This window comes from Rissa tridactyla, chromosome 5 (assembly GCF_028500815.1).
Source record: "Rissa tridactyla isolate bRisTri1 chromosome 5, bRisTri1.patW.cur.20221130, whole genome shotgun sequence".
In the NCBI taxonomy this organism is placed as follows: Eukaryota; Metazoa; Chordata; class Aves; order Charadriiformes; family Laridae; genus Rissa; species Rissa tridactyla.
In genome coordinates this window covers 5,712,958-5,737,388 of record NC_071470.1, presented here as the reverse complement: position 1 = coordinate 5,737,388, position 24,431 = coordinate 5,712,958, and the positions used below count along the sequence as shown (strand labels likewise).

Here is a 24,431-nt window from a genome sequence, read left to right as displayed (position 1 = left end):
GCCTTTTCCTTCTGACAGCATTATTTTTGTGTCTTCAACGCTAAAAGCAGTCAGGCCAAAACAAACACCCAAAATGCTCACATATAAACCCCAGCTGCTTAGCATATTTCATTACCACACTGACTTCAAAAATACTGAGCAATTTAAACCTGCAAGCCACTTGGCTTTAGCTAGAGATAAGTGCCTGAGATAAGAGAGGAGTAATTGTTCAATGTAATACCGTAGCACATTTTATATAAACATTTGCTAACGCTGCACTTCATGTACTTTTGTTTGAGTTGTGAAATACTGCTGAATGTTCCAACTTTATTTGTGGCCCATTCCTTTCATATTTACACGTCCAGGGTTCCTCTCGACACTGAATTAAATAAATTCTCTTACCCCAAAGTACCAGCGGGGCAGTCATGCTTTCCAACAGAGAGCGTAGCCTACACGTTTCCAGCCATCACCCAGCTTATGCCTTTTCACTGCTCAAGAGCCAGGGGAGAAATATTAAAAGAATTTGTTCATGGAGAGCTCTGAAATTGGGATTAACAATTTGCTTTTAATAAAATGCTCTGGGTTTACCTAACAGTAGTTTTTCCTATTACCTTCCTATTTAAGTAAATTAAATACTCTGAAGTTAGGACCTCCGTATATTTCTTGGAGACCTGTTTATCAACTTTTTTTTGGTCTGGTGAGACGCTACTGTCTCTCCGAACCCTGCACTGTCAGTTCTTCCACAGCATAACTCTTGGACAGTATCAAGCAAATGTGACAGAGGGGGAGCAGTCTCAAAGGTCTTAAGCCCCCCCAAGTTTTGGTGACCCAGCACAAGGTCTGCTGAGGGAAGACTGAAGCCAAAGCTCAGCCACACAAGGAGACATCAGAGCACCCAGAAGGGAGAGAAGCTCTATGAAAGAAAGGGATGGGAAGACACAGCTGACAAAAACTTCCTGGCTTTGTTCACTTTAGCAGCTACTCGTGAACAACTATGGGGGGAACCCCGCAGCCTCCACTCAAAGAAATCTCCCTTTAAATACGTGAGTTGACCTCCTGCTTCACTTAGATACCAGCTTCTGGTCCAACTCCCTGCCATGCCAAACTACTGGTAAAATCACGGGGAAGGACTGTCACATTGCAATGACACAGCAAGGTGCAGCTCAGGATCACAGGAGGGAAAGGTAAGCTCCGTGTTGTCACACCATAGCATGTTTCAGCGAGGCATCTTACCACACAAAACCTGGCACCCTGTCCTGATTTTAGGCTTACCTGCAAGTAACACCCAGCAATAACTGGTTTAGGCTGCAGGTCTTCCCCTTCCCTCACCTACTTGCTTTTGACCTAAGTGCGCCAGGGTCTTCTCCTTCTCCTCCACCTGAGCACCACGAGCTCTAGGTCCACTTTCACCCCTTGTGCACGCAGGGACTCACCAGCCTACGTGCACACGCAAGACCAGACGGAGCTCACTGCTGTCACAGCTGTATCACCGCTCATTTCCACGACACTACCTCAAAGAGACGGTATTACTATGACTATGAATATCCCCCTTCAAATCAGACAATTAGGAATAAACCAGCGCCACTAACGAACGGAGGACTAGAGTAACGATTGTCATACTGCAACTGATCCTTGGTCTTCCCTGATCATCACCAAGTTAAATCCAGTTTTGTTACCTGGCTCTCCATCTAGAGAAATTATTCTACTTTTGCCAGCAATGGCCTTGCTTTTGCTCTCACACTATGATAAACTGGCAACAACTCAGTTAAAAATCAATAGAATTGCACTGGCATACAAAGAAGAATCTGATTCCGTGGCCTATCAGGTCATTTTCAATAATCCTGCAATTAGAGAAGCCAAATTAAACATTTAAACATTTGACCTTTGCTGTTGTTTCTAGATTAACTAATACAGATTAGAAGTACACGCTTTTTTTTTTTTTTCTTCCAAGAGTTCACAAAATAAAGGCTTTAGATCCTGTAAGGAACATTTGATATGCTCTTATTGCACGCTAGAATTTAAAAAGTTAAATTTTTTAGTACATAATAGTAACCTCAGACCCCAAAATCATTGACTTTGGAGTTACCCTGATTAAGCACTCACTAGATGGTTAGATTAGAAAAAGAAAACAAATCAAAACAAGAAAAATCAATCTCCTGTGAGAATCTCAGGGCTACAATGGTGGTTAACGACGCTGCTGCAGATCAAACAAGAAGTGATAAATTGGAAGACTGCCGAGAGTGAATTCTTAAATTTTTTTTAATTGAATTCTGCTACTAAAATTGCAACACTTTTCTATCATTTTTACTGTTTTGCGTCCTGTGTTTTCTACCACTTGCATTGTTTTCCCAAAGTTTATATTTCAGTCTTGCTAGGAAACACGTCTGCAACATCAGTTACAATTACTAACAGCATGCACCTCTGAATTATACACCTGCGGATGTACAGAAAGCATAAACAAAATACACCCATGTTGGTATACAATAGAGTCTCTCCAAATATAGCACCTGAAATGGATGCGCTCTGATGCTGTATTAATGAGTAGAATATAAAAACTTCAGTAGGAGGGTGGAGATTAAAGAGAGCAGTCTTAAAAAGAACGTAAGTATAAGGTAAAATTATATATAGCCTATATATTATGCCACTTGGCATGGGAAGTAAAGTTATTTTGCACATACACAGGAACAAGATGATTCCCATGAGTGTCACTGAAGGTGTAAGTGGTGTCCCTCGGCGCACACGGAGCAGTGCTGGCATTGCTGAGCAGCAATGGGTCACCCTGCACCTGCGCCAGCTCCCACCATGACAGAGGAAGAGCCGCCACACGCAGTCGTCTCCATCCATGTTTCCGACAACACAACTGAAATCTGTTTCAGAAAACACATTTCTGCGGCGCTGGTCTATGAATTAAGAGAGCTTGGAGAAATAAGTCTGATGGATGTTTGAGCAGCTCTGCAGAGAGATGACGGTGACCGGAGAGGTCTCTATGCTCTGCCACCATTTCCAAAGGTAGCCTACTTGCCGAGAACGTTCATGGATGGATGGGGTCAGGTCAGGCCCAGATGCAAATCTCAGCGCTTTCACGGAGACATCCAATATGTCACAAGCTGAGGAAGGGAAAGGGATGGCCTTTAGCTATTAGCTGAACAATTACTTCTCACCCAAGGTTATTCTGATGAGTCAGGCAACGCCTCCAAAATAAGAAAAGAGGATACCTTGGAGACATGAAAAGTTAGGATCCACTCCTGCAGTATCTTCTCGGGACAACTCTGTCTTGAAACAGCAGTTCTGTTTGATTAATAAGTGGAAGACTTGGAAACGAGTAACGCCTTGGCACCAGATCCTGCTTGCAACATGAATGAGGAGCTGACATTTTTGGAATGTCAAGAGTTGATATAACAAGAAACTCCTGCTTAATGCAAGCCTTTCATCTAGGCATGTGTCACCTTCAAGATGACACGGCTCACAATGCCCAGGACTCAGAAAGGAAAGGGAGGAACTACGGGAATAAAACTAACTGAGAAAAGGAGTAAGTGTAATCACACAAATAATTAACAACTGCCTCCTTTATGACCTCACAACCAAGGGCAGCTGTGCCGCCAAACAATTTTGCCACACCTAGCACTGACAGAGCTTGGTTTGACACCAACCCATGAGCGTTGGTCCAACAGCCAACATCATTTTGAATGCTTTGGCATTGCTTGAAATATATCACCCTATTCAACCGCCCCATTAACTACTGAATGAATTACGATGACACAAGCAGGTGAAGCTTTTTTCCTCAACTTTTTAATCTTACTTTTTTATTATTTAACCCTAGATGGAAGCTACAGTGAAACACTTCATTTTACTTTGGTACTTTTCTTGAAGATGTGAAAAAGGGAGCCATGAAAAGCTGAGCGTGCTGTATTGCTGCGTGCCTATTGCTCTATTGGGGACAATCAGCACTGGGATGAAAACTGAATGAGATTATCATCTGGCAGGCAGAAAAAAGTTGTATCAATTATTAGCCTTTGAAGTGAGCTCAGAGATGTGCAAGTGAAGGAGCGATGGTCCTGATTTAAATCCAGCGAGTTAAATAACTTAAATTGAAATCCAAGGGTGAGCTGGAGAAGCCGTACTTCTTGTAGCTGGGATGCAAGAACACAATCCTGCTCCAGCAGAACAGCAACTCTGCCCACGACTCCTTTTTTTGTCCGCTGCCACCGCACCCACCCTTGTTCTTGCTGAGCCTGCCCCAGTTTCTCTCTGTCCAATCTATGACCTTTATTCAAAGGCGGACTTCAATTAAAAAAGGGAGCGTTACTCAGCAGCTACAGCTACGTCCTCCTCAGCCTTTCCAACTCCTTGATGTAGGCAAAGAATACGTGCACGAGAGACCAGTACGTGCATCGTCCAGGGAAGCAGCGCTGCTGGGAGTGAAGGTTTCCCACCTCAACAGTCGACCAAAAATTTGTGCACTTTTCCCACGTAAGGACCGAATCAAACCCTCGGGGACTCCACGTATGTTCTCCTGTAGAACCATTAGCACACACTCACAGAGCATGGTTTTGCAACACATAAAATTTAATAAACTTACATTAACTATGCTTTACTGTGCTGCACAGGGCAATATGGCAGACCATGTATCTGATGAAAAGTTATTGCACGTGGCTCTAAAGGAAGCAACACCTTACTACCTCACCCTCTTGTGAAGAGAGGTAGTTAAGAACATAGTTTTGAAATGAGGTTTCCAAAAGATGCTTTAATTCTACACTCATGGTTACTGGAGAGTATTTCTGCAATTAAAATAATTATACAGACTGAACTTAAACTTGACTCAAAGGAAAACACCTCATGATTTTACAAAAAAAAAAAAAAAAAAAAAAAAAATCTGCAAAATGTTTCATTTAGAGAGGGCTGTATCTCTTTCCAGAGAAATTCTAAGAAGTTGTTCAGAAGCTGAGACTTCATTAGAGCTGGCTGGAAAAAAATGCAGAAAACCATTTTTTCCTTCTACGTTCTGTGAGAATATTCCAGCCAGATCCATTCTTATGCAGACATCCCATGCAAATACGATTTCAAGATTACACTCCTGAAACTCAATGCCTACAGAAAGACACCAGTCCCATACAGAAGCCAAAATGATTTTCACTGAGCTTTCACTCACAGTACTTCCATACAATGATCCTGTCGACTAAGTGTATACATAGAGCGAGTCCAGAGGAGGCCCCGGAGATGCTGGGAGGGCTGGAGCCCCTCTGCTGTGAGGACAGGCTGAGAGAGCTGGGGCGGTTCAGCCTGGAGAAGAGAAGGCTCCAGGGAGACCTTAGAGCCCCTCCCAGTCCCTAAAGGGGCTCCAGGAAAGCTGGGGAGGGACTCTGGATCAGGGAGGGGAGCCATGGGACGAGAGAGAACAGTTTTAAACTGAAAGAGGGGAGATTTAGATGAGACTTTAGGAAGAAATTCTTTGCTGTGAGGGTGGTGAGCCCCTGGCCCAGGTTGCCCAGAGAAGCTGTGGCTGCCCCATCCCTGGAGGGGTTCAAGGCCAGGCTGGACGGGGCTTGGAGCAGCCTGGGCTGGTGGGAGGTGTCCCTGCCCAGGGCAGGGGGGTTGAAACAAGATGGTCTTGAAGGTCCCTTCCAACCCAAACCATTCTATGATGTATAGCACTCTTCATAACTTCCCTGAGATTTTTCATAATTTCCATCACAAACCAATCTAACACATACCACTGCAAAACATCTGTACCTAAAGTAACTACATCCATCCACAGAGAAAGCAGAGACTAACAACCTAGGAGCATATTAAAAACCCCTAAGTATTCCCAAAGATGTATTTCCTTCGTTGATAATTTTGGACCGGACTAGTGCAAAGGGAGGGAGTCAGCACGTGGACAAACCTGCGATCCCATCTCTGCGTCAGTAAACCTACCCTGAAGTTGACACCAGAGGCTGAGGGACCACTTGGACCTTGGGTGAACTTCCCACAGCCAGTGGTACCTGCCCTTCATCTCTCAAAAGAGACGTGCTGCAGACATGCCCCATTTACACAGGGGAGTTGCAGCTGTTTCAAGCTCAACATTAAAAGCAATAAAACTCCTCCTCTGAAGTTGTTTCCCCTGCTCACCCAGCCAGCCATGCAGCATTTACACCTAAAAGCACACAAATCTTAAGAAAACCTTGTAAAAAATATTTCCGTTTCACCCTGTTTAAAAAAATATTTAGTTTAAGGCTTATGTGCAGTAAAACAAGGTCACTGTATGATCCAAGAATGCAAATTCTCAGGAGAGCAGAATTTAGAACATCCTATGAAAATGGAGATTGGTACTTAGCTCTAAAACACTGTGAAAATTTAAGAGGCACAGTTAAGTACCACAATGAAATTTAGTACATCATCTTTACTGGCTTATAAGATAAACGGTCCAATTTATGGCATTTAAAACGTTATCACATATGGTCAGAAGTTCATCTTCTGAAACTAGGTCACAGGTCATCAACAGGAAATTCATAGGAAATTATGGAGGAAATTAAAAGAACACAAATGGGCAAGAAAACTAGTTTATATAATCTAGGTTCTCCCAGCACAGCTTCCTGTGTTATGATGAACTCAGCTTTCTTACTGAACTTTGCCTTTTCCAGGCCACATTAAGTAAGAATTTCTGAATTGTCCATTAGACTCTTCGGGCCTCAAAATGTTGAGATCAAATTCACTACAAAGGGCCATTCATGTTTTTTTTCTTTAAACAATAGAGCTGAGAAGGAAAATAGTAGCTGGAAAAGGTGTTTTGAGATCACCGAATGATTTCTACTCACTATCAGCACCCCAAGAACGGGTGTGGGAGATGCTTCATGGACGCACATACCACACTGAACACAGTACCCAAACTCGAGGTTCTCATATCGCTTCAGTTCCAGCATCCCACCCAACCGGCAGCTGCATTCTCCATCACGTTTGGGAAGGTGACAGTTAGCATCCAGGAATCCGTTCTGCTTTAATGTTAGACATACTTTTCAAAATAAAACCCTTGGTCGATAAGGCGTAAGGAAGAGAGAGGGCTACAGGTCATCTACGGGATCTGGACAACTTTTGTAAAGAAAAACTGCTGAACAGAAGCAGTTATTGCTTACTTGTTTCAGATGAAAGTTAAAGCGTGCAATGTACTGCCTAGCTACCAATACCTCTGATGGATCACAGAGAAACAAGAGTTCGGAGTAACTTTACAAGACAGATACAAAATGAAAGACTTACAAGATGCCTCTGCTGTCTCTCTTCTTGCCGCTTTCCTTAAATAAAAAGACGTAGTATAAATACGATCAACTTCTCATTCACCTTTTCCACAATACCCCAAATCCATGCGCAACATAGGCCATCCCTACCCTCAAGAATCGTAGGTCTACATAAAAATCCACAAATTAAAAGCAGTTCCTCAAACGAATTGTTCATTCCTCTCTCGTCTTCTGCTTTTACACTCTATCCGATCCAATAAAACCATTGAGATCTGCTTTTTCAACACCACAACTTGAAATTTCTAATAAACTCTGCATTTGTAGCTATCTCCTGCAGACGGCATTTCCCACTGAAGTAACAAGAACCCCTCCTATACTTTCAAAATTATAGGAATCACGCCATCTACAATTTGATGAAAAACAGAACTACCTTTGGGTTGTGAGGAGTTGGTTGACAAGGCAGAAGTGATAACAGTACTGAATAACAATCATTCCACATCATTTACTGCTGGTATTATAAACAGGCTTTCTTTTTCAGCTTTCAGGAAGGCGAGATGGAAAATTGTTATGAACACCGTGACGTCCAAAGGTTGATCTGAATGCGGGATTTCACTTGCAGAACGAGGGCTGCTCTGTTCACACTGAATACACCTATTTTTGGATGTTCGTTCTTACCCACCATTACCAGTTCAAGGCCTGGGTTGAGATAGGATCTTTTTTGTGATTGGCAATATTACAGTACAAAATAAAGGAGACAGTTCTCCTACTGAGTAGTTTACAACCTAAGCGTAGGGAACTGCAGAAACAGCTCAAGTGCCCAGGAAAACAAAGATGACCACTGACACAACCGGGAACACCTCCCTCACCTCCTGACTTTCAAACCCAGTGATTTTCATCTCTCTTTGGAGGAAGAGCAAGGGAAACTTGCTATCCCTTTTATAATGAATCCAAGCCTGTTGAAAATCAAGTTTTCTTGTTTCAGTTACCTTTTGCAGACTGCTTAAAAGTTGCCAATAGATCCCAGGGCTCTGTCTAAACTAGACTGCTCTACCCACTCCATCATGCTGCACGCCCAGATACGCTTCCTGGAAAGCCAGGTCTTCCTTTTTTTCTTTTCCCCTCTCCTCCACAGTCTGTTTGAGCAAGGTAATTCCAGTACCTATATGTCATCCAAGAGTGAGATACAAAACAGCATCAGTAGAGCAGCCAACTTGACAAACGTGGTGAAAAAAAGCAAGCCAGTAGCTATAAACAACTTTCATACCCCCCTCACAGCTACAGGCAGTCACTTGGGAGCAAAAAATGCTGGTTTGGGAGAGTTCTGCAGCTTCAATATTCAAGCATTTTCCCTAGGACTACTCTGGTCGCCATTGGCCTTGACACCAAAATTATTGCAAGGATAAGTACAGAAGTACACAGTTTCCTGAGACTTTTTGAGAAGTGTTTATCCCTCATTTCTGCTTCCTGTTCTCATATTTAATCTACCTAGGAAAAAAAAAAGACCTATAACTGAAAGTGTTCTGGGTTAAGTTCAGGCATTCAAATCTCAATTTCAATGGTTACTGTCCCTTTTTCTGCTGAAAATTAAACCCAGTGGTTAGGTAGAATTTCACGGAGCATTCATTAGATACTTCTTAAAAAGGGCAACCCATATTTCTAGGCTCAGATTTACATCTACTCCACCAAAACCATCCAATATCCAGTTTTGATAACTTAATGGTAGGTATCTTTATCATTGAAAAAAATGTATCATGCTTTTCAAGGAAAAAAACCCACAATTAACATTGTATTATTTAGCAATTCTTACACGAGTTCTAAATTAGCTGACAATTTTTGATCATGGCTTTAATACTCTTCCAACCAGGTAAAAGCATGCCCAGGAGGAGCCAAGAGTAATTGTAGCTGAAAATTGTTTTTCAGCCCTGCTTTACCTGAATCACGGCCTGAAGTTTACGTGACGCTGATTCAGTTTTACACTGTTCATGGAGATACTGAACAACCTGCTACAGGTTACAAAGCAGAGTCACGCTAAAGAAGCTCCCCAGAAGACCGAAAAGAAGACCTCATTTTCTGGAGGACTTCTACAATGTGCTCAGCAAAACATCATTTTTTTAGTCTTGGTATCTGGTTGTACTTACACCTCTCAACTGTGCAAAGGACGTTACAAAGATGGTAGTTTACTCTGGGATGAACTCTCCTGCATACAAATGAAGGCCTATTGTTGCTCATAACTGAGCAGGTCACTGGGCTAAACCAAGGTGATCTGCAAAATCCTCACATTTCAGCCTCCTCCAACAAGTAATGCATTTTCCAAAGACGTGGCTGCTATTCAATTCCAACACTGAATATTCAACACCCTTCGAGTTTATCAAATATCAACAGAGTATAATTTCTACACCTGTGAAAGACTGGGAGCTATTTGTGATGAATCAGTACTGTGTTTGTTCTGAGCCCTCGTCTGTTCCTGAAAGAGGAGCTTCCTGTATCTTCAGTAGGCTATCATGATGTCTAGTGGGCATATAACAAATTACTTCAATCACAGGACTACTGGAAAACACACCTAGAAATGTATTTCAAGTTCAGACGGACACCTCTGCGCAAAAGCCAGTGAGATGACACCCTTTGGTGACCCCATCCTAGAGCACCTCTGTGCACCCTGACCTCGCCAGAGGTCCAAGCAAACCAGTGGAGGGAACACAAGGACTTTGAATACAAGCAGCGATGGAGGCTGGGGAGGGAAAACAACCTGAAACTTAGCCCTGCTTTGAACTGAGATAGAAACATGATCAGGTCTAGGTAAGATAGGCACACACAGAGACTTCTGTTTCTTTCTTATATTCATTCGTCTTTGATTTTACTTGTAACGCCATGAACAAAAAAGCCACTCTGGATCCCCTTGCTCACAGGGCACAGCAGACGGGAAGAACAACGGGTACCCAAATGCAGTTTGGTCAGATGAATGCACAAGTCGCACACAGGACACGGTCCGCAGCTCGGTCTGAAAGTGATGCCATGGATATGCAGAAAATATCTTGGTATCTGGTGGGAACCGACAAGGCATGGAGACCATGGCATAACACACAGGCGCGAGCACACTGCTATATGTGAGTTAGTACTGCACAGACAACTGCAGGAGGGAAAACCAGGGTTCTACAGAAGGAGGATTCTTTTAGGCAAGAAACCGGGGGAAAACCAAAATGAGCTAGAAACTGAGCAAAAATGATTGCTCCACAAACTTGGACCAAGTTTGTGGTCTGGAGACAGAGCACACTTTGACCCCCTCCCCAGATGGGGATGCAGTGAAAGCTCCTATTTCTCTGACAAGGTAAGAGGATGCCCAAGAGCAAGTTCCCAAGCAATAAAGCAAGCATGGCCCCTGAAGTCACTCAACGGAGTGACCCACTTGGAGACCACCAGCTCAGCACAGGCTGAAGCAAAGGAGCAGGAGCCAAGAGGTAAAGGTAGCCCTCCTAGCCATCGGCACCTCCATGCTCTCAGTTCTTACTGTCCCATTAATGGGTCTGGTCTGAGACAGCCTAAAACTACTCAGAATTCAGAAGCAAAGAGATCACATTAGCGCTGAGCAGATGAATTGGAAGGTGTATCTTAATACCACACTGGGAGAAAAAGAAGGTGATGCAATCTTGATTATTCCATTAAATATTAATTACAATGCAGCTACTTTCAAGCTAGAACATATTCCTTTAGATAACTGAATTAAGGGACAGGAGAACTGAACGAGCTTCAGGGCTTTGCGTGTACCTGTCATTTCTCAATTACGTTAAACTGAGTTCTTCAGATCATGCATGGCTATCCCCAAATGTTAATTTTGGTTAGAGATAGAAGTCCAAGCTTAAAGAAAACCAAAATAATACTCAGGACTCTGCGATTTGCTCAAGTGACTCCCAAGATCCTTCTTATTCTTCAAGGAGGCTGAAGAGGCAGTCCTAGGATATCTTTTCCTCCTACAAACTTTAGTTTGCACACAGATACCATCAGTGGGGTAGCAGGGTTACATACTTCTCTCCTTTCCCTTCTGCTTCAACGTGGTAATCAAACCCTAGTAACAGCAGGGCAACACTGAGACTGAATTTTGCCCTTCAACATTGGAGCACTGAAATGTCTGCGAGAAAGTTTTATAGCAAAGAGCAATAAAGTAACTGCAAACTTTTCAGATGGCAACCTTCAAATAAACATGCGCTGGAATTAGTTTTTACCGTTGTAGAAAGCTCTTCAGACATTCCTTCATGCTGCGTGGGCTGTTACCCTACACCACCCCCCATCTCAAACTGACACGTTACCTCCACCACCGAGATCTTCAATTAAAGCAGCTCAAGAAAGGCTGCAGAAAAAAAATTATTTCTTTCCAGAGTGCTACTCAGTTCTGGTAGCGTTTAATGGCTGGGTCAACCACAGGGTGCAGTTCCTCCCTCCGCTAAACAAAATCCAAGATTTGCCTTTGTTATTTAGAAGGGGAAAAAAGAAAAGAAGCAAGAAGCTTCCAAAATTTCAAAAGCTATATATATTATTTCGTGTGACTATTCAGAGCCCTTCTAAGTTTCGGTAAGTTTATCCTGCTTGGCAGTTTCATATGATTTCTTTATTTTCCCTTCAATTAAGCAGCAATCCATCAAAAACTTCAAGTATATTTCCCCTTTTTCAGTAACGTGTACAAATTTTATTGGATTCAAACTTTTCAACATCTCTTTTCACGCAAGGTCAAAGCTCTACATTGTTGTAGTTTTCTTTTTCAGTGTTTTTTCTCCAAGTCAGTCCTCCACTGGGAAATTAATATTCCGCATGAACAATGAACTCCTTGCATGGCCTTTGAACCTAGCGGTTGCTAGGAGGCCTAAAGAAACCCTGGAGTACGGCCGATTTAATAGCATGTATCAAGAGATTATTCAGCAGTAAAAATGTGTGATTTTCTAAATTCCCTGCTTTTTTTTTTTCCCCCCTCCTTACTTCCACCTCCCCTCATCTGTCAAACAATCTTTAAATTTCAGATGAATTGCATCTGCATCAATTTTCTATAATTATGGGCAGTCTGTTCCCCAGCTCTTGAAAATGTGCTTCTAATGCTGCTTCTAATCAAGCAAATATCAAACCGGTCCTTACTCAGTTTTACTGAAAAGGCTGCTTAAAATCGGGTGTGCTTCACCACTCTCGCATGAGGTCTGCGCTTCCATTATATACACGGTTCTGCTTTGAGACTGTATTTTCCCCAAATGAAACACCACGGCATTGACTGCAACACCATCACTCACTATTTCTCTGTGCAGAAAGAAATATATATACGATTCTCCATGCCCCATTCAGGCACACTCGAATATTAACGTTTCAAGCTTTTTAGCATCTTACCGAAGGCCGTCTGACTGTCTGCTTTTTCATATTTCCCTAAGCAGCGTAATTGAGGAAAAACCCCAAGGTTTCTTTCCCACCCTCCACCCCCCATCCCAAACAATGCGGCATTTAATTAAAAGAGAACCACAACAATGCTAATGGTGATGAGGTTAAATGGTTGGATAAACAGAATGCAGCCCTCTGAAAAGCCCATGTGTTTCGAGACACTTTCTCCCCTACAACGTTCTGGGTGACAAAGAATGTGTTTGTATTCCTGATCCCCACAACTTTTACGCCAGAGGACTTCCTATAGATTTCCTGCAAGGAAGAGAGTTTCCTTCGAAATAGGGAGAACTGTGTAGATACAGTAGCCATTCCTCCCAAAACTAATATTTAGAAAGGCAGTGGACAAGGATCCTTTAAAAATAAATGAATGTGGAAACTATCCATCAAAAGAGAACAATTGCATTTCCAGCTAAAAGCCTACTAAGTTGTTGGGGTTTAAAAAAAAAAAAAAAAAAAAAAAACCAAAACAAAGAAACCCAACAACAACAAACATTTGCTGATTTTAATTTTCAATGTATTCCTCCCTCCAACAACTTTAGCAAATTACTCAAACTAAACATGACGTTTGTCCTTCTTCTTCAGTTGTTGCAACTTAAATCAACGCCCTGTATATTCACAAACACGGTATTCTGGGGGGTCTGGAAATTACTTTAAAACATTTCTAGCAGATTACAAATCTATGCCCTTCCCCCTCCCCACAAAAGGACACAGGTATCTGCCAAAAAATGCAGGGTGACACATCCGATTCTGCGGATCACTGGTGTTTGAGTGCCTGGTTGGATTGTACCAACCTTGCCAAGATAAAGCTTTTACTGAGCCAGACTGCTTCCCTGAAGAATTAAAAACAAGCAAAAAACCACACCGCTTGGCACAAAACGTTCACGTGAGCTCCTTCTCTTTTAAATACGGGCTTCCACGCTGAAAGAAAGGCCTTCAAGTACTGACTTCAACAGAACTGACACAGCGTATCTTACAGTGGGAATATCAGGATGTTCCCGCAGAACAACAAAAGTCTTCACAGTTTGGACAGATTTGGTTTTCCAGCTGCTTTTGGGTCCTGCAGCAGCAACGGAACAAAACAACCCCTCCACCACCACCACCACCGTTCTCCTCTTCTTCAGCTGTTCAAGCATAAATTATCCTTGTCATTTCCTCTCAATATGTGGCTTCCCAGGAAAGGGGAAAAATCAGAGCGGCTATTGCCAAAATAGCAGAGCATTCTCACACAGGCAGATTTTTCAATAAAATGCATATTATTTCCCTTGTGCTGGGGCGTTACAGAAAGAACGGTCACAAGACATTTTTAAAACATGAGAACCCAATCCTGACTAAAGAGACATGTTTATTAGGGCCAGAGATAGGAAAGTCAGCATATAACTGACAACCACAATCTTTGGCTCAACCTTTGCAGCAGAAATGGGGGGGGGGGGGCGGGCAGTGGGGACGGGGCACAGGGCTGCAAACATTTTCAGTAATTCACAATAAATATCTTCATTTTCTCTCTCTCCCTCTTTTTCTCCTTTGAAGGAATCTGCCTACTCAACCTAAAGCCAGCCTCAGAGGGAAAACATCATCACAATAAGCAGGCAGCAGAACAACAAAGGAGGTTTCCAGGATTTTCTGCCCCCAGCCCCCTCCCCATCAGCATTTTCCCAAGTCTTCTTTCGGGTGTTTATGAAACGTCTGAATTCCAAGGCCATTAAAATGCATTTCAGGATAGAGCAGCTTCCAGTAACAGTCCCGAGGCTTTCCGAAATCGCACCAGCACTCCGTCGGAGGCCAAGCCTCCCGGATGCCTGCCTTTCCCTGCGCTGTTTTTGTGTTTTGTTTGCGCTCTCTCTTCCCCATGCACAAACACGTTGGTGCAGTGTCCATGATTTCCCCGCGGCCTCCCTTGAAAGCAATGGACAAACGAACATACGCGCACATGTGTGCGTTCCCCCACACACACGGGTCCGGTCTCCTTCTACACCTCAAATAACAAATGCAAATGTGTTTACGGTCATTTTTACCAAAACCACTGCAGAAACACGCAGCTGAAACGCGGAGAGCCTGTAACAAGGCAAGAGCCTTCGCGATCACAGGTGACCCTTTTCCTTTCCAAAATGGGAAAAAACATGAAAGCCCAACGAGTTAACCGGAGTTTACCTGCCTTTAAAGGGGAACGTGTGGGGCAGCAGTAAATATCCAGCACATGCTTTTACGCACAAAAGGAGCAAAGGGCTCCATGGTCCGCGCACCCAGTCATTTTTATCTGCCCTTCCAGGACAGCGAGACACGACCGTTTCTCTGCGTACATCAATTTCTCTCAACTAACAGATTTTAAACACCATATTGCAAGGGCCCCGCTGTGAATCATGCGGAGGTACAAAATGGTGGATGTATGCTATTTTTTTTTATTTTTTTTTTTTTTGCATTATTCATAACAACTTAGGCTCCCGGTCGCAGGCTCCCCTCCGTACCCACCGACACAGCCTCCCCAGCCGGACGTGCATCCCGCACCCGCTGGCACGCACAAATTCTGTTACAAACCTGATGTCATGTAGCCCCGTGACGCCTGGGAAATAAAAGCCGGTGGGAAGTGTTTGTGCAGCCGGTAGTCCTTCTCGCTGCGGGACCTCATGCGGTCTGAGGCCCGGTCAGAGAAGTCAGAGCTAGGCCAAGCCCGCCGCAAGGTCGTACTCCGCGTCTTCTTCATCCTGAGGATGCCCCAAGCCTAATCCTCCCGCCGCAGCATGGGGTCAGGCCTTGCGGCTCGACGGATGCTGGCCACCGGGCATCAGCCTAGCGCGGGTACCGGCGAGCACGACCTGCCAGCATCTCCCCGCTGCCTCTTCTAGGGACGCCAGCCGCAGGTCCCTGCCTTCCTTTTTTTTTTTTTCCCCTCGAATGATCCAATTTTACACACGTCCCACAATGCATTACACTTCATTTGCAATCGGTCCGGCTTGCGGCTCCCAGATTCGCGTGGAGGAAAGGCACGTTTTGTGGCTTCTCGGGCAAAAAAAAAAAAGAAAATTACAAAAAAAGGGAAAAAAAAAGAAAAAGGAGGGGGCTGCAAGGGATGGAGGGGGGACTGGAAGAAGGGGTGGAGAGAGATAGATGGAGGGGGGCTGTAAGAAGGGATGGAGGGGACGAAGGAGGGAGGGAGGGAGGGAAGGAGGGATGGGGACGAGGGATGTGCAGCGTGGGAGCTGGAGGGGGGGGGGGTGGGGGGGTCGCCAACAATGGCCCGATTCAGCCCGGCCGTGCTTAGCCAACTGTCAGCCGCCACAACAAAAGGCCCCGAACAAACGGAGGAAAAAAAAAAAAAAACAACCAGGGGGGAAAAAAAAAAAAAAAAAAAACCCAAAAAAAAAAACGCGACCCCGACCGCGGCGCTGGGGGAGGCAGGCGGCAGCTCCCGGCGCGGCGGGAGGAGCGGCAACAGGAGGAGGAGGAGGAGGAGGAGATGGAGGAGGGAGGGCCCGCAGGCGCCTCTGCCGGCCGCGACCCCCCTCCCCCGGCTCCCCTCAGGCCCGCCCGCCCGCCCGCCGCCCGCGGCCCCCGGCAGCGTCGCGCCTCGCCATGGCCGACCCCCGGCCCGCCTCGTCCCCCTGGGCTGACCCGACCGCCCTGCTCGGCGCTAGGGCCGGCCGGCGAGGGGGGACAGGCGAGGGGGGCTCATGCTAGCCCCGGCGCGGCCTGCGGGTCCGGCCGGGCTCCGCGCTCCCCCGCGCAGCCACCCGCTTGCGGAGCGCCGTGCACCGCGGGGGGCCCGGCCCCCTCCCGCTCCGCCTCCTTCCGTCCGTCCGTCCGTCCCCCACCTCCGTCCTTCCTTTCTTCCCGCTCCCGCGGGGGAGCGGCGGGGCCGAGGCACGCCGCGGCAGGCGGTGGGGAGGGGGCGATGGGACGGAGGGGAAGGGCATGGCGGCGAGGCCCACCAGGCCTCGAGCCTCACCAGGCCTCGACCCCCGGCCCCCTTCTCTCCGCTGTTCGCCCCGGGGAAGGGGGTGTGAGAGGGTTGCACCCCTGCATGGAGCCCATGGGGTTCACCGACCATCCTCCCTCCGCCATGCTCCCCGGGAGGGCCTACGCAGTAACACCACCGTGTCAAACAAACATGGCGGTCACCCACCATCTTGAACCAGGCCAAGCCGCCAGAAAACCAGGGTTTTATGAACGCCAGTTAACCAAAACCACACAAAGGGACTTAGTTTCCCCTCTGCTTTGGGCACGCCTGGCGTCACGTGATGCCAGCGTTACCAGTGGTGAACCAGTGTCCTGGTTTGAGGAACATGGGATTAATTTCAGTAATTTTACTTTGCAGTACGGTCTCTTCTAATGCTTGGGAAAACTGCACTTCTAGAAGCCTCTAGTGTCTGAATTTGTGAAAATATTTACTTTATAGCCAGCTAGGCTATGTGGGAGTCGAGGTCTCAGTGTGTTCGAGCCTTGCCAGGTGCGGGGATGAGGAGGAGCGAGACCCGGGCACTTGACCCAAGCTGCCAACAGGGTTATTTCATACCATGAACATCACGTTCAATATAAATCAGAAAGTCTGCTGAGGAGTTCTCTCTCTCTGCCTTGATGGCTGCCATCCTGAGAACTCCTCACCCCGGTGCCGGAGCCCTGAGCCCTTCCCGTCCTCCCGCAGCCGCAGCGCTCGCAGGGTCCCACATTGGCCCTCCCTGCGGGGAGTGCACGGCTCCTGCTGATGGAATGGGCTGGGTATGACCCTTGTATGTTTTATGTCGGTATCGGGATCAATACTGGTTCTTTAGTATTATTAATGTTGATTATTTAGTCTTATTCTATTAAATCTGTTTATATTTCAACCCTTGGGTTTCCTTGTTTTTTCCCGATTCCCCTTCCCAGGTGGGGAGGGGTCATCAAGTGATAGAATAATTATCTAACCAACAATAAATTGTTGGCGGGTTCTTCAAACCACACCAACCAGTAAAAGGATGACCATTGGTGAATGAATTGAACATGAACGGATGTTGAGACGTGTGCCTTGCTGCACAGCTTTGGGTTAATCACCCCAGCACCCACCTTGGCTCGCCCGGCTCTGCCGCTGTGGGCACAGCACACACCAAAGAATCATCCCACGTTTCGTATGCACCCACCCTTCTCACACAAGTAGAAATCATGTGAATGAAACCCAGCAAGAACGTTGAAAGCAAAATACTATGGGGTCCTTTCTCATTCAGCCTGACCACCTTCCAACTGTCTGAAAAGCCATCATGAACTTGTTTCCATTGATACTTTGGATACCAGTAGCAAAAGGAAAACATAAGATGAGCAAAAGAAATGGCCTAGAGCTCCACTAATAAAAATCTATTTTCCATCATGCAACTTACTCATCTAGCAACTTACTCATCAACCTACGCAAAGCTTATAATAGAGCGTGTTTTCACCCTCAGACCAGAAAAACCGTAAGGAGAACTTCTAGAATCGTTCAACTGTTCTCATCGAAGGCTGAGGTTGGGATAGATTGGTTAGTGCTCCCTAGCTAAGTCCAACCGAAAAAAACTTACCCGTTTTACCAGTTGTAAAAGCAAATTAAATTCTAGCCAGGAGCGCAAACTCTCATTCCACTGTCTGGAAGTTGAACGAACGATGGCTGCGCGTTTCCAGCTGTCAAGAGGTGGTTGAGTCGAGCTGGCCAGCTAACTTCAACCTACAGCTGAACCAAACTCAACCTTTCTCCTAGTCTAGACACAGCCCTAGATATCAATCTGTTCCATTAAAAAAGACATGAGAACAAGAGGCATAATCTGAGACAAGAGACAAATAGGAATAAGCAATGAGGAGGAAAAATGAGGTCAAGAAGTAGAAAGACAGAACAAAGCGGGGAGGGGAGAGGGGGAACAAACAAGACCACAGTGATCCTTATGCTGGCTTCCTGCATCATTATTCCCAACTAAAAATGTTTGAGTCTAGTTTCAGAGCTAGTCTAACTGGTATCAAATCAAAAACCGGGGGATAGCTCTGCAACTGTCGGCTACACCACAAGATATCCCAATTCTTTTTTGAGCAATTTGCTGGGCGCTAATGAAGTGGAAGACAGCGCACGGAGGTCTTTCTAGTAGTTTGATTTAATTTGTACGCTTGCAGGAATTGTCCTGAGTAACGCAGTACATACGATTAACACATGGTATCTGCTGCTGCTGGATTGTAGGAATCAGAGTGGTGTGGAGTTTGGGCCACAGATAACAGGATGCATCTTCATCGTGTGATAATTATGTATGAATAATAATTTGCTCCTACAACTATGAGAAGTTTTTTTCATATTAAAATGGTGAGGCGGAGAGGGGAAAAGAGAAATAAGCCATCCGTCTAGTAAAGTCAACTCTCCCTTCCCAAATGTGGGGAGATTTGTTTAAAAACAATTTTGGAGGCCTCCTCTCAGTACTGAGACGTTATTCCTGTGGTCAGATAAAACTCCTCGTATTCAGCCTTCTCACAGTTATCTTTTTTGGTTTCAGCCGAAAGTTTTCTGACGTGGTATCTGAAAGAGTTCTTCCCTTTGAAGAGAGGAATTCAGAGCAAGTTTCCTCCTGCTCTTGCATTGTTTGAAGTCAAGCATTGCTACTGGGATGAATCAAATATATAATTAAAGACCAAGTTTAAGTTTGGGCTGTTTTCTTTGGAAACTGAGCTAGAACTGTGAGTGTAATTGATTTTTTGCTTCGGTGGCCAAACTGACATAAAATAATTTTCTTCATATGATCTGACAGCAAAAATTTGAGGGCTTTGGAAAAAAAAAAGAAAAAAAAAAAACGAAACAAAACAAAAAACCCAAACCCTACAACATTTTATTCTTAGACATTTTAAATTACTTCTTTATATTTTTTTGAAAAAGAAAATAAATGTCTGGATTCATACGGATATGTTGGAGCAGGGTAGGGAAAGAAGAGTTCCCAGCTACAAACGGCTGTCCTGCTTGCTGAACAATAGTACAGTACCTCGATAAGCATGGTCTGAAATAAATAAAAATACACCATTTAATCCAACTGTTGCAGCAGGGGCGAGGAGGATCATAATTTTCTTTGGCTGAAACTGTTGGGAAATCCCGCTTTAATTTACAAATATTTTTGCCCACCTGTGACACACATTGGTAAAGTTTTGCCTAATTGTAAAAAGAAAATTGGAAATAGTCTGATGGAGCTTGCTGGGAATAAGGGAAAATACGTCTTCAAGCAGGAATTGAACCGATGGGAATCTGATCACTTGCTATCGATGGTGAAGAGGGAAAGGAGATGGTTTCAGAGCTTTTCGGTGGGGTTTTTTTTTGTACTCACCCCCAGTTGTTTGTCTTTTTTAACTAAGGGAAAGCATTGATTCAGAAGCTTTTTGATGAAAATTAGATAAACCATTTATTTTTACCATTTGGTATTTAAAGTCCAACAGGTACCATCTCTTTCTGGACCTACTAGAGGGAGAGGTGAGGCTTGGATGAACAGACTGTAGAGATCTTGGGGAAAAAAAGTCTGAACTAAACCAAAAATGGGCACCCTGCCTCCCTTTTAGCCTTAAAATTCCTTATCAGGAATTGGCAACATAACAGCAGCCATTTCAAAGGCACTGGTTTACCATTATGAATTTCAAAAAAAGAGGCTTAGGTACATATAAGACACTGCAAAGGATTCTTACGTGTTCAAGCTTTCAGTCACGACCCTGCCTCAGTGCAAATTCGTAGGGAGCCTGAAGGCTTTTGGAGAAGTAATTCCAAATCTTAGCTCCTGAAAACCTTCTGTGTTATCTTTTAAAAGGCGAGAAAACAAATATGACTAAGGGCGTCTGTGGCATTTGATCTTCATAAACACTCACTTATTAGTTGCTAGGCAGGTCTGTTCCCATTTTAGAGAAATGGCAAAAAAAAAAAGGACATAGCTGGTGCAGAAGAGTGCAGGAAATCAGTGGCAAATACACTTAAAACTCAAGGGTCCCAGCTTCCGTTTTGTAGGCTCGTTTTTCCTCAATTGAAAAATAATAATTACGGAGCAGAGGACAATATGGTGAGCTGTATATGTATGTATTTTTTTTTCTCTGCGTGTGTGTGTGCACGCGTGCTTGTGCACGTGTGTGTGTGTGTATACGATCATCGCTCTCATGTAATGTGGTATTTCAAGTTTCAGCCAGGGCTGCCTCTTTTTTCCTCCCGACACGACAAACAAGTTCCCACAGGGGAGAGCAGGAGGCTCCATCCAGCAGCAGGGTGGGCTGGTGTCACCGCCCCAGCGTGACCCGCTTGGGGACTGACTGCAGCAGGTTTTTCAATGAAATAAGCGTTTATTACTGTCAGCTGAGCTGGTGTCTGACAAGCACCCCACACCACCAGAAGAACCAACGCCGTCAAGACGCCGAGTGGCTTCACGCTCTGCGGGTCTATGCTAAGGGTCCTGTCCCGCTCCCTAGCTTCGGAAAGAAAAACGACAAATAGCGCTGGTATTGCTGGGAGACAGGGGAGACTTTGCCCTAACGAAGGCCACAGTCATCGTCAGCCAGGTAAAACAGGGAGCAGGGGGTCATTTTGTGGCCTGTGAAAACCAAACCGTCAAAACTCTGCACCTTTTTAAAAGCTGGAGACAGGATGCTGCAAGATGCTGGGAAGGAAACGAAAGCGGGAGAGGGAGAGCAGAAAGGAAAAAATAGGAAACAAATAGGGGAAAAAAGCCTGTAGTACAAGCAGCTGAGAAGCAGTAAAGCAGAGGAGGGGGAAGGAAAGTGGAGTGCACGAAGAGGTGGAAAAATTGTAGTTAAGAACAAGGGAAAAACAACACCCAACCCAGGTATACCATCACAGGCCATGGCAATATAAGAAATCTTATATATATGGCATATATATATAAATGTAATAAAATAAAAGGTACATATACATTTATATGTACCTTTTGTGTGTGTGTGTATATATATATATACACCTTTTATTAGATCTCCCTCTCTGCATAATAGCCTTCCTGAGAAAATACATTACCTGCATTTCTAATATTAATAAAGCCATGAAGGGGGAAAATTGTCCACTGCATGAACTCACCATTTTCATGCCTGGATTCCTGTGTCTCTGTACTAACAAAAGTGCAGAACTCAGACTCTAAGAAAGATGTTTTTCTGCAATGCCTTACTGGTTAAGGAGGTCTGCCAACAGGCTGCAACTCTCCTTGGCTGTGGGAAGTGCTGGTTTTCCCTTCCAGGTCTTTGTAATCAGATATTCGGGCAAGAACAAACCCGAAAACTCGTGATGCGGCACATCCTCTTTCACAGCAGCCCTTGGACTTCTGACACTAACACTATTCCTTTGTCACCTCTCACTAGTACTCAAATACGCGAGAGAAGCCAAGGACTTGCAATCTACGCTTGTGGTCCAGGTCACAAAATAAAGGCAGTCTCTCTCTTAATGGATTTATTGGCGAGGAAGAAGTTGGGCTTGCTCTGACGACCCTCTCTCCTTGGAGAAGGCGTTGGAGAAACTCCACCAAAAAGAGAAAGAGAAAAATCCCAAGGTCAAAGGTGCAAGTGAAAAAACTTACAAATATATATAAAAAAAAAGGAAAATGTTTCCGAGCTTATCACAAGGAAGTCTTCAGTTGAACTCCAGAACGCTATCAGGTTGTGTTATACCACGGTAGTAATCCCGGCTTAATTACAGCACCTCTTAAACCAGTTTCGGATCGTATTTCTCTCGCTGTTATGCTTTGGGAACGCGTGATGACAGGAATGCAGTACTGCTGCTGCACACATGCTGTAGCTCACCGCTTCATTTTTCTCTGTGCTGGCTTATGCGCTGTGGTATTTATTTTAACTTGCATGACTTTTAAGAAAAACCTGCCTCCGTTAGGAGAAGAAAGGCTCCCCTGTTGTTTGTTGTTTTTTTTTTTTGTGCCAGACCTTCTGATTGAATTTGTGTTTCCTCTGCACAGAAGACAATTGATGCAGAAGGGTTTTAAATCTGGGTACCCAAGACTACCTAAAAAACCCACCAGCGTACGGAAGGGAACACAGCCTTCACTTTGACATGTTTTTCCTCTCCTATTATCACCGACTCAAAGTAGGTTAGTTAAAACAGATGGAAGCTGGGGCTTGTAACACCTCGGTGTACAAAACTAACTGGAGATGGAGGCAAGCCCTGAATCCTGCACTGGTTTTTCACAACGGTCAAGCATTTATTAAACCTCTCGCATGTAAAGAGAATTCAAAAACTTGGAGAAGTGGAGTGACGGCAACTCAATTCATTCACTGGCTGCTCTTCCAAAGGATACAGGAGTAAAAGACGTGCCAAAAATGTTGGCCTCAACTTTCTTGTTTTCCACTGGTGTCACATATCATTAGTACCCTGGTATTTAAGTAACATACTGATATATGGGGGCCAGCTGTACTGTAAGGCAGAAAGACAGCCTTTCCTTCTGCTTTGGGAGCTGAAAAAATAGAGGGTGAGGCGTAAGCAGCCAATATAAAGCCTACCAGCAGTAAAAGCCATTAGAGAATATGTTTTTAAAACCTGATTCACACATCTCTGCGCCTCTTCCCATTCCCCCACAGAGCCCGTGTTTCTGCTTGACGCTGGTGGGACACCTCATGAGGTTGCAGAGAGTGGGCACCCAGCACGAGCAAGCCTTGGGCTCTGGGGAAGCTGCTGGGCACTAAAGCCACACCAACAACGCGCGTATTCGGCATGTCAGGTAGGTACCTTTAAAGGAAAAATCCACTGAGAAAGAAAAGGCATTGGCAATAGCAAGTGGGCACTGTTTTCCATGTCGCATGGCTATTAATTACCAATACATTCATTTCAAACTCTAAATTCCAGTGCAGAAAGAATTAGTCGCCATACTCAAAAGTGAACAAAGCACCGCAGGCGTGTTTGCAAACGGGACAATGAACATATTTGATGGGCAGCCCTAAAAACCGAAGCAGCATACCAAGGGAACTAAATCCCAGCAGCTGCTACAACTCCACAGAGCATTTGCTGGACAGCCCAGTACTAAGCTCCCTCTCAAAATTCTTGCTTATACAGCTGTGCAATATAGCGAGCATATTTTATAGATGTATATATATATAGCATGTACAACAGGCAGAGAGATCTTAAAAGCCTTAGAAAAGTTGAGAGGCCTGAAAATACTCCACCCTTTGTAAACAACCTCTTGTCATGAATTTACTTCCATATGTGCGTGCAGCTCTGCCTGTATTAAATAAGCTTTCAAAGTAGTGGTTCAGCACCGAAAACGTATGGTTATGGTTCCCACCCGTCAGTTTGAAAAGAATGGAAGCAAGAGACAAACCCAAGAGTGAAAAAGCACTGATTCATCACCTCACAGAAATATAACTCAGTTACCTCTTGGATATTTTATTATAGTCAGATTCAGAGGCTGTCTCGTTGGCATATACTAGTACTTGGGCAGGAAAAAACCCTAGAGAGGAGTTGTAAACATACACAGAAATTAGGTGACTCAACACACGCCCGACCCAAAGACTTCTGGAAAATCAATGCCAAGCTATCAGCCTGTGCATTCTTTGGACCAGACCGCAGCCTTGCAGAGTCGCTTTGTTCCCGCGTACTCTTTAGTCGTTGGTTTTCAGGGGGACCCTGGAGCTTCTCCGTTCTCCTCTGATGCTGCAGTAGCGCCCGTCTGAAGGAAGGGACACTCCTGGGACAGCTAACCTGCCTGTTCCTGGTTACCACAGCTGGGTGCCACCCTCCGCTTGGCTTCTGAAGCTCTGACATCCCCCACCTGTGTGCACCCACAGCGAGTGTCCCATTGCCCTGTTCGGAGGAAGGTTTATGCAGGCACCGCTTGCACTCGTCTCTCTGCAGAAGCTGTTCTGAGCATTTCTCCTGGGTGCGGAGATTTGAGT

At 44.9% G+C, this 24,431-nt stretch overlaps 1 protein-coding gene across 2 annotated transcripts in view; it reads right to left on the bottom strand.

The window, feature by feature from the left end:
- Positions 1–24,431, bottom strand: part of STOX2 (storkhead box 2) — a 151,850-nt gene that overhangs the window by 58,797 nt on the left and 68,622 nt on the right. Inside the window, exon 1 of one of the 2 annotated variants that reach the window (XM_054202189.1) lies at positions 15,129–15,656. The exons of the other annotated variant lie outside the window; for it this stretch is intronic. Coding sequence (XP_054058164.1) covers positions 15,129–15,294 — 166 coding nt within the window. The 5' untranslated portion in view covers positions 15,295–15,656. Of the gene's footprint in view, positions 1–15,128; positions 15,657–24,431 lie in introns of those variants that run through there. 2 annotated transcript variants of the gene reach the window in all.